This window comes from Acomys minous, assembly GCF_964271855.1.
Source record: "Acomys minous genome assembly, chromosome: 4".
In the NCBI taxonomy this organism is placed as follows: domain Eukaryota; kingdom Metazoa; phylum Chordata; class Mammalia; order Rodentia; family Muridae; genus Acomys; species Acomys minous.
In genome coordinates, this window is record NC_140486.1 from 27,368,445 (window position 1) to 27,381,417 (window position 12,973).

The 12,973-nt window shown below is 42.6% G+C and overlaps 1 protein-coding gene across 2 annotated transcripts in view; it reads right to left on the reverse strand.

Annotated features, from left to right (window-relative positions):
• DCTN4 (dynactin subunit 4) overlaps nt 1-9,939 on the reverse strand; it is a 29,791-nt gene extending 19,852 nt beyond the window's left edge. The window contains exons 1-4 of one of the 2 annotated variants that reach the window (XM_084780165.1): nt 9,750-9,939; nt 6,752-6,822; nt 3,529-3,707; nt 83-126 (exon numbers count right to left, since the gene is read on the reverse strand). In XM_084780165.1, the coding sequence (XP_084636291.1) occupies nt 83-126; nt 3,529-3,707; nt 6,752-6,822; nt 9,750-9,884 (429 nt within the window). In that variant the 5' untranslated portion in view covers nt 9,885-9,939. The remainder of the gene's footprint in view (nt 1-82; nt 127-3,528; nt 3,708-6,751; nt 6,823-9,749) is intronic. The other variant, XM_084780166.1, reaches the window with a different exon arrangement.
• Between the last annotated feature and the right edge of the window lie 3,034 nt (nt 9,940-12,973).

Here is a 12,973-nt window from a genome sequence, read left to right on the forward strand (position 1 = left end):
CAAATACAGGCACATCTTGGCACAGGCCACACCCACTGCCTTTCCTGCTTTCATCCCCTGTGGTCTATGTTCTTGTACTTACCCGTTGTGTGTGAGGATTTTCTGGTTCTTGCCAACCACCACTAGCTGGAAAATAAACATTAAGCAGTAATTTTGCCTTGTTATTTTCAGAAGATGTCAATATAAAAGCACAGAATTTCCAAGAACAACACTAGAAATCTTATGGACTGGCATGCCCAGAAATGCCCCTCCCCCAAGCTCCCTCCCTCTTTCCAGTACTAGGGACTGAGCCTAGGGCTTACTGAACTGTATTCCAAGACCTTTAAACAACTCCGGTGGTCATGTTTATAGAGCAAGACCTTTTACCCACTGAGCCATCTCACCAATCTTGCTTCTAAAATATCTGAGACACAATCTTGTTAAGCTGTGCTGGCCTTGCTCTGTATTCCAGGCAAGCTTGGATTTTGTAATCCTCCTGCCTCAGCTTCTTAAGTAGCTAAGAAGCTTGAAGGCCATCAAGCCAAGCATAACATTATTTAAGTATGGTGAGGGTTATAGTGACCACCAACAGCACTAGAAATGTTTACACTGAGTCTGCACCAGACACTTGAAATAGAGCGCGTGCTTTCATTCTCACAATATGCTCTAGGTAAGGTACTCTGACTGGTCCCATTTTATAGATGAGAAATCCAAAGATCAGGACTGTTAACAGGTGTAAAGTTACACGGCGGGTAAATGGCAGTGCCAGGAATCCAACTCAGGAAGCAGGCAAAATCTGGAAACCCTGTTCTCATCTGTAGAACGATGCAAATTCTAAACAATTGGAGCTGCAGCAACTGGATCTACACATGAAAAACACAATCCCCCAAACTCAAAACCCATCTAAACCTCAAAATCCTTGGCCATTAAAAATATACAGAACTTACCTGAGAAACAGACAATAGGCTAAACCCTAAGGGTGAAGCTAGCATTCCTATAAGCACACAGAACTGAAGTAGACTGACCTCCCTTTGACAGGAAACAAAGTACAAACTGTAACCACACACGCACACACACAGGGCAGTAAGTGGGCAAAAGGAAGCAGATATGTGTCTGTAACACTAGCACTTAAAGAGATGGAGGCAAGATGAACAGGAGTTCAAGACCAGCCTGGGCACCAGACCCTGTCTTTAAAAAAGGACAAAAGATTTGAAGACACTTTGCTAAAGATACTGTATATGTGACAGATAATAAAGAAAACACAACTAGCCAGGTATGACAGCTCAAGCCTCGAAACCTAGAGGACTATATAGGCTGAGGTACAAGAATCACCGCTTCTTTAAAAAAAATTTTTTATATAAAAAAATAAAGTATAGTAAAACAAAACACACCAGAATTGGACAACACAAACAGGATGAAGAGTCAAAGAAAAAGTACAATAATCAGAGATCCACTAGTTCACATACTCATGAATCTCATAAAACTACTGAAATAGAATCTGTAACATAGGACACAGAGAGCCTAGAACAGACCCAAGATCCACCATTTCTTTAAGACTAGTCTGGTACACAATGAAACTGTCATGAAAACAAATAAAATACAAGCTAAAAAAGAGCCAGCTCAGGAGATGAGAACATTGTTGCTCTTGCAGAGGACCTGGGCTCAGTTCCCAGAACCCATGTGGAGGCTTGTAAGTACCACCACCCCCCTCCACACGATCACCCCTCCCTCCCTCTTTTGTCCCCCATGGGCATTTTGTGTATGTGACACATGCAGGCAAAATACCCATGTGCATAACATATAAATAAATAGGGGCTGAAGAGATGGCTCAGCAGTTAAGAGTATAACTCCTCTTCCAGAGTGCTCAGGGTTGATTCCCAGGACCCACACGGTGGCTCTCGCCCATCTATGATTCCAATGCCAGAGGATCTTACAGAGTGTGAGACCTGTCTTAAAAAGTAAGTAAGGCTGGCAAGATGGCTCTGCAGTTAACAGCACTTGCCACTAAGCCTAAAGACCTGGCCGGGTGCGGTGGAGCACGCCTTTAACCCCAGCACTCAGGAAGCAGAGGCTGGTGAACTGCTCTGAGTTCAAGGCCAGCCTGGTTTACAACGCAAGTCCAGGACAGCCAAGGCTACACAGAGGAACCCTATCTCGAAAAACAAACAAACAAACAAACAAACAAAAAAGACAAGAACCTACATAGTGGAGAGTACTGACTTCTGAGAGCTCTCCTCTGGCCTACAAACAAGCACACACACACACACAAACAAATAAAAAAGTAAAAACTAATTTATTAATAGGGAGAGGGTAATGTATATGAATTATCCTATGTCTGGCTAACATGATAAAACCTAAATTTAAAAATATTTGTGGAATAGATTAAGCTTTAACTTGCACTTTCATAATTTGTAGGTAAGATGATCATTTTTATATTCAGTTATGAGACCCACTGTTTAACTCCTTTGTTGTGTTCCTTCTGACCCTCTTGAAACTTTTTTTAAAAAAGGATTTACTTACTATATATATGTTTTCCTGACTACATGTATGCTTGCACACCAGAAGAGGGCACCAGATCACATTATAGATGGTTGTGAGCCACCATGTGGTTGCTGGGAATTGAACTCAGGATCTCTGGAAGAGGAGCCAGTGCTCTTAACCTCTGAGCCATCTCTCCAGCCCTCTCTGCTCTTGCTCCCCCTCCCCCAACCTAATAAAGGTTTTTCAGTTTTGGTTAGCTATCTTTCGTCTATTATTTTTGATTCCTGCTTTCCTAAGTTTATTTATCACTTTTAATTTTGTTCTTGATGTTTAAATTTCTGATAAAAAAAATTTTTTTTTTGAGGTAGAGCTTCATATGGCTATGATGGCTTTGAGCTCTAAATTCAGGTGAAAATGACCCTGAATTTTTGATCCTCCTGTTTCTACCTCCAAAGTGCTGGGATTATATGTGCAAGCTACCATACCTGGTTTATACAGTGCTGGAAAAAGAGCCCAGCGCTTCACAAATGCTCGGTAAACATTCTACCAGTTGATCTACTTCACCAGCCCAAGAAGTACTTTCTAAAGTAAATGGCATTAAGTACTTTACTCTAGTAAAGTACTAGATTCATAAAAGCTACTTTACCAACTCTAGAGAACTAAACAGTATTATTCTATCTGAAATGAAAAACCACGATTCCAGGCTAGAGAGATGGCTCAGTGGTTAAGAGCACTGTCTGTTCCTCCAGAAGTCCTGGGTTCAATTCCCAGCACTGACATGACAGCTCACAACTGTTTGTAACTCCAAAGGATCTGATACCGTCATACAGGCATACGTGTAGGCAAAATACTAATTGAAATAAAAATAAATGAATAATTAAAAAAATTTAAAAACAAAAAACTAAACAAACCACCAACAAAAAAGCTATGATCCATAAATGTGAGGCTATGGGTACACAGAAGACTTACGACAACTGTTCTGAACTTAAGTTCTGCTGCCCACAAGTCTACAGGGAATTACAGCATTGACAGTAGTACAAAATCCATGTTTAAGTACCCCTCACTCACCTACAGATTTGTCTGCCATGCCCACATCTCTAGATGTCCACCGGCAAAATCCACAGGCCAAATAATAGGCTTTCTTCATGGTGGTTTTGGCTGGGTCATCTGGAAGCTGTGTGGAGATGCTTGTTGCCCGGGTGGAAAGGGTGTGCATGCACCCAGGACAGTCAAAGCAGTTGGCACATCTGTGACGTGACAAACACACCATTCTTTCAGCCAGTACTTATCAAGCACCTACTATGTGCTAGACATTGGTTTAGTTCAGGGTCTCCTAAACTACTTCTACTTTTGAGGTTTTTCACTGGAGAAATTTTTACATATCTCTAGTATACAGTTTTGTGAAACAGATGTACAAAATAAAACATTCACTGCTAATCAAGAAAAATTTAAGAGCAATTATTGTTATACATATATAGTTTTGCCATTTATTAGATAAAGCAAATTTGAACACTAGTGAGTGTGCTTGTTTAGTTTTACATAGTGAATTAAGTCTTTAATAAATAGTTGAAAATGTAGGACAGAAAATCTTCAATGCTTTTCAGAGCTGATATTTTGATGTTCTAATTGCCAATACTGTACATAAGTGCATAGTATAAAATGACAGCAGTGTGTTTAAGAGTCACTTCAACTTGGTTTTTGTTTATTCTTCCCTAGCTCTGTTTAATAATTAAAATAATAATAGTAATGTTTAAGTCAGCAATTCAAATGAACAATCAACCATTCTTACACAATACAAGCCAAAAAAACTACATTTTGATACAAGCTGAGGAATGCTGGTAAAAAGATGCTGTCTTTGTTATGATCAAGGTAGTATGTTTGTATTATAGCAAAAACTTTGCACGTGCTGAAAAACTGCATATCATAAGCTACAGTAGTCCAAGCGGTGAGCTGCTGTGTTTTAGGCAGCACCAGGAGTGCCAAGTGCACAGCTGTGTGCAGAGCCAAGGCTGGACTGAAGTATTCAATATAATGTGAGTACAATGTAACACAGCACACCCTGCCGCAAGCACTCATTTATTATATTTTTGACTCTAAATTAAGACTTTGTTTCAGAAACCTTTTACTATTGTCAACTTGTAAAAAGTCCTCACATCTAGTTACATGAACCTATAGATGGCCACAATTCATAGTTTAGGAAACTATGGTCTAAATGTTACAAATCCAAAGACTCTCAAGGGAAAAACATTTTGTTTCCTTGGTGCTCTTACTAGGTTTAACGTTTCAAAAGTACTATGTCCTCACTTAAGAACAAAATGAAGAAAAAAAAGAACAAAATGAAACAGTTTTCACTAAAGCTTGTAACAATTTATAAAGGCCAACTCCAGCTTCTCCACAGAGAAAAATTACTGTTTCTAGGTGGAGTTTTCTGTTCCAGATTCTTTTTATACTTATACAAGCCACAGAGATTTTTAAGGAAAAGACAGATGCCATAGCTGATGCTGCTAGAGGACAGAGTATTGCATGACAGAAAACTAAGAGCCAACAACATAAGCAATTGAGAAACTGGATTTGGAAAATTACTGTCTGCCCGCTGTGCCAGAGAGCTGAAACCAACACCGCTATGGAAGGGGTGTGGTCTAAGAGGTGCACTTGCAGGGCTTCTGCTGTCTTCTGCAGTGCACTCAGATAGCACGTCCCTCTCAGGAGGGAGCCTCATGCTTTTTGCTGTTGCTTGTTTGAGACAAAGTCTATATAGTGTAGGAAGTTGGAGGATTTGGCCCAGATGAAGAACATTACCAAGTATAAGGGATTATGGAGGGGAGGTAGCTTGATATAAATTATTAGAACCAGATGGCATGGGATTGGGACAGGTATCCCATACCTGCCCCACTATGGGAGGTAGTTTATGGGACTAATCTGCCCTGCCCCAGGTTAACTAAGACTATTTTAAAATATAACAGGTAGCTGTGTCTTGACTGACTGCTAGATTAGAAAATTCTGCCATAATAATAATTATAGGCCTGATAATAAACATTATTAGGCCTTACTGGTAATTTAACTGCAACAATATAGCTCAGGCTGGTCTTGAACTTGTGATCCTTCTGCACTGGGTCAAAGTACTAGGAGTACAGTCGTGAGCGACCACAGCCAGTTTGCCCTGGAGCTTTCAGTGCTCTCCCAACCCGAGAGTGTCAAGATGTCACTGCAGTCTTGGCCAATGCCTATTATCTGTTACAGACTGTTGTCTTCATGAGGGAACTTATACCACCGACCTCACAGAGTCCCTCGGAAATGAAATGAAGTATAAATTAATGTATAAAAAGCATACAATGCAGTGTCTAATTCTCAGGAGCTACTTCTTGGAGCTGGAGAGACAAACCCAACAGGAACTAGGAGCAAAGAACACATGGAGCAGCCAGGTGATGGTTATTAATGTCCTCCAGCAAAAAGAACCACGCTTCTTTCAGAAATGACAAACTCTCAGTTAGAATCAGAAAAATGTACAAGTTAAGCTTAAAATACCTTACAGCACTGCACCTTACAGCACTACACTGGTAAAAAAAAAATGTTCAAACAGGTGGGACAAAACAACACTCTCTCTTTACCAGGGTCAGAGGCGAGTCTACAGGGGCTCCCGAGAAAAGTAAGAGCTCCCAGTGGTTCTGTGATAGAACACTCAAAGGAAGAAAGCAACAAAATAAAGCACGGTCACCCCCAAAGTATAAAGTTAGAGGAGAGGCTGACTACGGAAAAGTCCTAACCATCTATGCAGATAAACTTTCAGAGGGGCATCTAACGGCCTACTCTCACCCAGCCTCCTGCCTAGGGAGAAAAACATGACACAAATATGGAAGGGCCTCCTATAAAATATGGTACCAGTATCCCTCAGTACTTTCAAAGCCACCAAGACCTGATGGAGAAAGTCTAAGAGGCAGTTCCAACCACAAGAAGCCTATGGTCACATGACTAATACAATTCTGTTTAACAGAAGCTGACTGCACTATTTTTCAGAATAATTTGTAATCTAGAAGTTTCTAACATAGACATTAAAAAAATAAAACCAAAGGTATCTTAGGCAATGACGACACTGAAACATAAAAAAAGAGATTGTTTAATCCTGCGTTTCCTTAGCTGCTATTTAAAACAACTGTGGTGTGACCCCAGTACTTGAGCTGGGGGAATCAGAATGTGAGGTCAGTCTGGTCTATGAAATAAGACCCCGTTTCAGCCCCCAATACCCACGAAACTGACAATAAATAAAAAACAGAATAATCTGTCCTGTTCTTACCTATTCTTTTTTAATTTGGCTTCAGCTGATGGCATGTTTTCTAAGCAGCTGGGACAATAATGTGAGTCCACCTATGAGAAACAAAAAGAAACTCATTATTAAAAACATATGATACCTCACCAGAAGGTTAGAAATTACTGGTATGGAGGAAACATACAAAAACATTTGGACTGTTTATAATTTAGCAATTACCTGTGTGTATTGTTTTAATTTCCCCCCTTTCAATCCCATTTTTCCTTTCTAGTAATTTCTATTCTCCATCATCAAGGTGTATGTGGCAGCTGTGTCAAGACTTGTCTATATGATATTTCAAAGCTTCTAAATGAATCGGTTAACGATGCAAACGTAAAGCTGTGATCAAGTCTCCTGTGTAGTTTGGCTTAAGCTGGTGTATAGAGACGGCCTGTAATTAAGGGCACTTGCTGCCCTTACAGAGGACTGGGCTTAGATTCTCAGCACCCACACGGTGGCTCGGCCATACGTGCAGGAGAAACATTCATACACTACATCTTTTTTTAAAAAAGTAAGGTAGCTCTTAAAGACATTAAGTTTTCCATGTCTGATGTAATATATTTATTAGTGATGTAATATATTTACTAAGTATATATTAAAATTTACACAGTTATAGCCAGCCAATTAGAGATTTTTTTTGTTTGTTTCTTTGAGTGTGCGAACACGTGTGATGCCCAGAGGAAAATCCCAGGTGCTATGACCACAAGCACCATCCCCTGCCCTCCTTTTTATAAGACAGGGTCTCTCACTGGCCTGGAACTTACCTAGTAAATTAGGCAATTAGGCTGGATGGCCTGCGATAGGATTATGGGCCACTATGCTTAGCTTGTATGTGTGTGTGTTCTGGAATCCTGGGAACCGAACTTGTTTTTCCATGTTTGTACACATTTTACCAACTGAGCTATCCCTTTAGCCCCCTTATTTAATGCTTACTTTGTACATGTGATGAGGGAGGTGGCCTGCAGGCACCATAGCATGTGTGGGGGGTGGGGTGAGGGAGAGACAACACATAGGGACTGGTTTTCTGCTTTCATCATGTAGGTCTTGGGAGACCCAACTCAGCCTGGCAGCTCTGCAGCATGAGCCTGTACCTGCTGAGCCTGCTCTTCAGTTCCAGTGACAGATTTTAAAGTAACAAATCGGACAGCACATGAATCTTACCGTATTTAACTCAGAACACAGTCTAAATGATAGATCTATTTTTTAAAAAATGATTTATTTATTTATTATATATACAGTATTCTACCCAAATGTATGCTTGCACACCAGAAGAGAGCATCAGATCTCAGTATAGATGGTTTTAAGCCACCATGTGGTTGCTGGGAATTGAACTCAGGACCTTTGGAAGAATAGACAGTGTTCTTAACCTCTGAGCCATCTCTCTAGACCCCAGATCTGCTCTTAAAAAAAAAAATTATAAGAAAAGCATTAAGTAATAAGTAGACTTTGATAATTACAGAATCCTGGCTATCACACGAAGTACTGATACAAAATCCAAGAGAAAGAACATACATGACACAAATATGAAAGTATGTAAAAATAGGCCTGGATTTCTTACATTCTTTGGTTTAACCATTCTTAATATTTTAGAAAATATCCCCAATAAAAGAAGTATATTGTGCAAAATGGTTAACACTACAGGACAGGCCTTCCCATGCATTCCCCCAGGGATCTCATAGTCCCTGATCCTGATCTTCCTGCCCAACTCTAAATGACTCTGACCTACAGCAAAGATTCTACGCTTGACACTCAGCCTGTACACTTGGGGGTCGGGTATGAGCCTGGTGGGTGGAGGCAGCCTATCACGCTGTCGCCCAGACAGTCCTATAAATTACTGTGCAGCTCATGCTTGCCTTGAATTACAGGACTCCTCTTGCCTTAGCCTCCCGAATCTTAGGATTATAGGCCTGAGTCACGGCAACACGTTTTTTTTTTTCCCCTTCTTGCAACAACATGCACCTTCAACAGCTGGATGTGGTGGTGTACACTTATAAACCAGGCATTTGGGAGGCAAAGGAAGGAGAATCAGGGGTTAAAGGCCAGCGTTGGCTATCCAGTAATCTTGAGGCTAGCCTGAGCTACATGAGACCCTGCCTCAACAAGCCCCCACCCCATTAAAAAAACCCCCTAAACCCAGGCCTCCACCTTCATTAGCTGCAGAGATTATGTAAGGCCCTTGCTACAGCTGAATACAGAATCAATGCAGCTATGACTAGTGTGAGCTCTTTCACCGGACTGTGAGATTCCGAACAGTAGGGTTTATGTTTTACTCATCTTTAACCCCTGCAGTGCAGTGGAGAAACAACTTCAAAACGGCAGCAGGCTTGGGACTTTGTAGTTGGGTGTTCTTTTATCTTTAAACTGAACAATTCTATTCCAGTGACCATCTGGGCCCGTGAGTAGAACTCCATGTTTCTTTTTAACCATAGACTCCTCTATGCGTTTGCTACTTAAGTCAACCTATCACAGTCTTATTGCTTCAGTCCTTGGCCTGGCTCAGGAACTTGGGTAAGCTGTTTGCACAGGGTCCCGGTTCTAGTTAAACGAGGATCAGAACTTCCCAGAAGGGAGGGCCACGAGCGAGAGAGATTGGCTGCCTGCTCCTTTCACTTGGCAAGAAGACAGTTTCCCTTGTCATTCAGTGACTTGAACTAGACACCTCCGATCAAGCTCCCAGGGCTCCACTCTCAAGTCCCCCAGGAGACCGGAAGGGTTCAGGGCAAATCGGTCCTGCTACAGACAGCTCAAGAACAAGAGGATCTGCTCAGCCCCACCCGGGACCGCCCCTTTTCCAAGTGACCATTTACAAGCAAATGAAATCGCAAACCCGGCTGAGTGATGGGGCACTTGGCCAATCAGCAAGCTAGACACACGATTTCCCCGCCTCTCTCGGCGGAACTTCCGGCCAGCTGCAGTGACTGGGGACAAGCACCCCCTCCCCGCCCCCCCGCCCCGGCGCTCAGTCCCCGCGGGACGGCCCAGTTACCTCGTGCGACACACATTCCAGCGATCGCAGCTCACTGCAGTAGCGGCAGAAATAGAGCTGCGAGAGCGGGGCCCGAACCTTCTTTTCTCCTTGGACGAGATAGAGAACCCGCTCCGACTGCAGCAGGGACGCCATCTTGGGGAGGGAGGAGCCAACGCCCGGCGCACCCGTCACGTGACTCCGGCGTTTCCCACCCCGCGCCTCCTACGTCTTTTACGTAGACGTTGACGTAAGCTATCCAACCCAGAGGGGCTTTGCGACCTAAGTGCGCGTGCGCTTCTCAGATTTGGGTCCCATCCTCCTCTTTTCCCATATCCTTAGCTGCTGCGACCCTGCTGAGATGCTCTGACCTTGTCCAAGTCCAGACATGCTCAGTGCTCTTCTTTTCATCTTCCAGAAAGTAAGGCTGTTGTGTGTTTTTCTCTACAACGGCCTCTTCAAACCCCACCTTCCCAGACAGTGTTCCATCCTAACTGGAAAGCAGAGTTACAGCAACTCATTGTTCTGACTGTCACAACACGGACCCCGGGAAACATCTACAAGTTATCCTCTTAGTAAGTCCCGTGCATCGGCCGTGCTATTCATTTCTAAGTTTGAAGAGTTAGCGATACGTCTGTATATGAACATTTAGTATCAATGGCTGAAGACAGGAGATAGTGAACCAACTTGACAAGAGCCATCTGTGTTCCGTGTGTACACCATGGCTTAGATGTGATGTGAAGTGACAAAATACCCCTCAGAGACAGGCCTCTGTGGCCTGCCACCATGTGTTTGTATTAAGTGATATTAGAGCCGTGACAGGAGCAGAAAGGGAGCCGTTCTAGTGACATTGAGAATGGAAGTAGAGGAAATGGAAAACATAACACTGCCTCAGTTCTCACAAAACTTCCAAGGTAGATACTAGCACTATTTCTATTTTAGTGGGCAGGAAACCTGGGCTTAGGGAAGCACAGCGATTTATTTCCCGTTTTTTTTCTTGTGTTGGCTGCACAGCTTGCACCCATTAGCCCCGTATGGAATGCCTTCAGCATATTTTCTAAGATGGTAATAGCTTACTTTATATAAGTGCTTTAAAGTTATATTTTTTATTATCTTATAAATTATACCACATTATCAGTGAAAGTCTAAAATTTATTAAATTGCATTTATTTATTTTTTTTAAAGTTAGGGAGGTATTTTATTCAGAAAGCAAAAGTGCAGAGCAGATACGGTGCTTAGCGGCCTCCCTGAGGTAGAACACTCAAAGGCTCTTCACTCTCCTTGTTTGCCAGGCAAATAGCCTGTGCTAGATTAGTTTCATAGATGAGTTTTGCTCTTAGGAGAAAATATATTATTATCCAAATAATTTTGCAGTTGTTTTTACACGTTAATAAATTCCTTGGCCTCATGCATTAGCAGGGCTTATCACTTAGCTTTTAGTGAGTTTGAATCCGCTTTCCTGGATTACTCCATAGAATCCAGAGCCTAACGATGCAGAGAGGCCTCAGATGTGAGCTGACCCCTCTTGAAACACTTTGCATAGGATTGCTTTTGAACAATTCAGTGAGCAATACCTGGTCCCTGGATGTGCCAGGTATTGAGTAGGGAACCAGGAATAAGAGACACATTCTCCCCTCTCAGGGCTCAGGGCCAGTGTTTTTTAAAATGTGGTTCTGGATCACTAGAGGAATTGCCTGAGGGATTTAAGATGGGAAATCCCAATTTGTTTATGTAGATTCCCAAGGCACAAATTGGAATTTCTAGGCAGGGTTTAGGGTTTAGGGTTTATACCAGGTTCCCAGGTGACTCTTACACCTACTGTAGCGGAGAAGAACTGGCTTTTGATCATCACTTTAAAAAAAAAATATTTTTTCTGTCTTTGGGCTTGACACCAGGCACAGAGAACCTTCTTTCTGCTGTCCTTCCGTAGCATTGCCAAACAATATCTGGCATTATGACGTCATTGTACTATGGAATAAGGAGTCTCCCATGGCAGAGAATCAAAACCCCTTGTTAATTTCTTGATAGTTTTCCCTCGAATCTCCGAGGGGTCTGCATCCTGTTCTTGTTCACTTCGGTTCTATAGAGGCATAGCTTCCAGATTCCGAGCACTGGACTTAGCTCCAGAGGTCAGTGTTCCAACGGCAGCACTGGCGTCAGACCCAGGTCACCACTAACCTTAATTTAACTACATAGCTGATCTGTAAATACATTTTGGGAATACTTCTGGGAAGCCATTTGGTCACCAACAATGTATGAGTTACTGTTCTGCGGAGGAACTAATGTAGGGAAGATCCTGGGAGTGCCTTCCCTCCTTCGTCTTGCAGAACTCTGTGTTCTTTAGAGGTGGAGCCCTCGAAAGCATCAAGTCCTCTTTGCACACAGTGGTGACCAGCTTGGTAATGTGCTCTTGTAATGCCTTTCAGTCTTCACTAAGGACGCAGGGATCAAGTTTTAGCCTTGCGTTCACCTTGAGCTTTGCTTTTTAGGGTGAGCTTAGGCTTAGCACTGGGACCCAGAGGTAGAACTGTAGATAGATGAAAGGCTAACCACATTTAAAAGACACTGGCAATGTGTTGTGAAAAGCCGGCTCAATTTGCATTCTCATCCAGAGTGTTTGAGATGCCCACTTCCTTATGGTTTTGCCAACATAGAATTTCTTATCTGGGTCAGTGGTTTTGGCACTCCCTAGCTATGCCCTTTTGAAGAAAAAAAAAATTATGACTCCAAATCTTGTTTGAAAACACATAGGTTGGGAAGAATGCTGCTTGTCTTGGTGGTGAAAAAAAGTTACCATGAGTGGAAAAGCACATCGTAAACTGTGAAGTGCGGGACGCATAAAAGAACATTTCCCAAACCCCAAGTTATGAAAATCCTATTGTGATTTCCTCCCAGAAACTCCTCAGAACAAATTCACAGTAACAAGGAATTTGGAGCTAGGCTTTGGCCTAGTGAACTCCCAAGCAACTTTTGAGACCCCAGGAAATGAGTGCGCTAACCCGGCTGGCCACCTGTCAAGGCTGCCTTCCCCAGTTGGGGGCTTCCTGCTGGAAAGCAACACTAATCACAGGCTTCCCTGCTTAGAGTCTGCAGGGTCGTGAAAATGTCACAGCAAGTATACAGCAGGGGAAGAAACAGCTCTCCATCCCTTCTGGGAGCCCCTCACAGGAAATGTGCTGCTGCAGCCTAAGCTCTGTTTCCCAAATGTAAACACGGCAAAGGGCTGCAGGCATGCTGCCATCCAG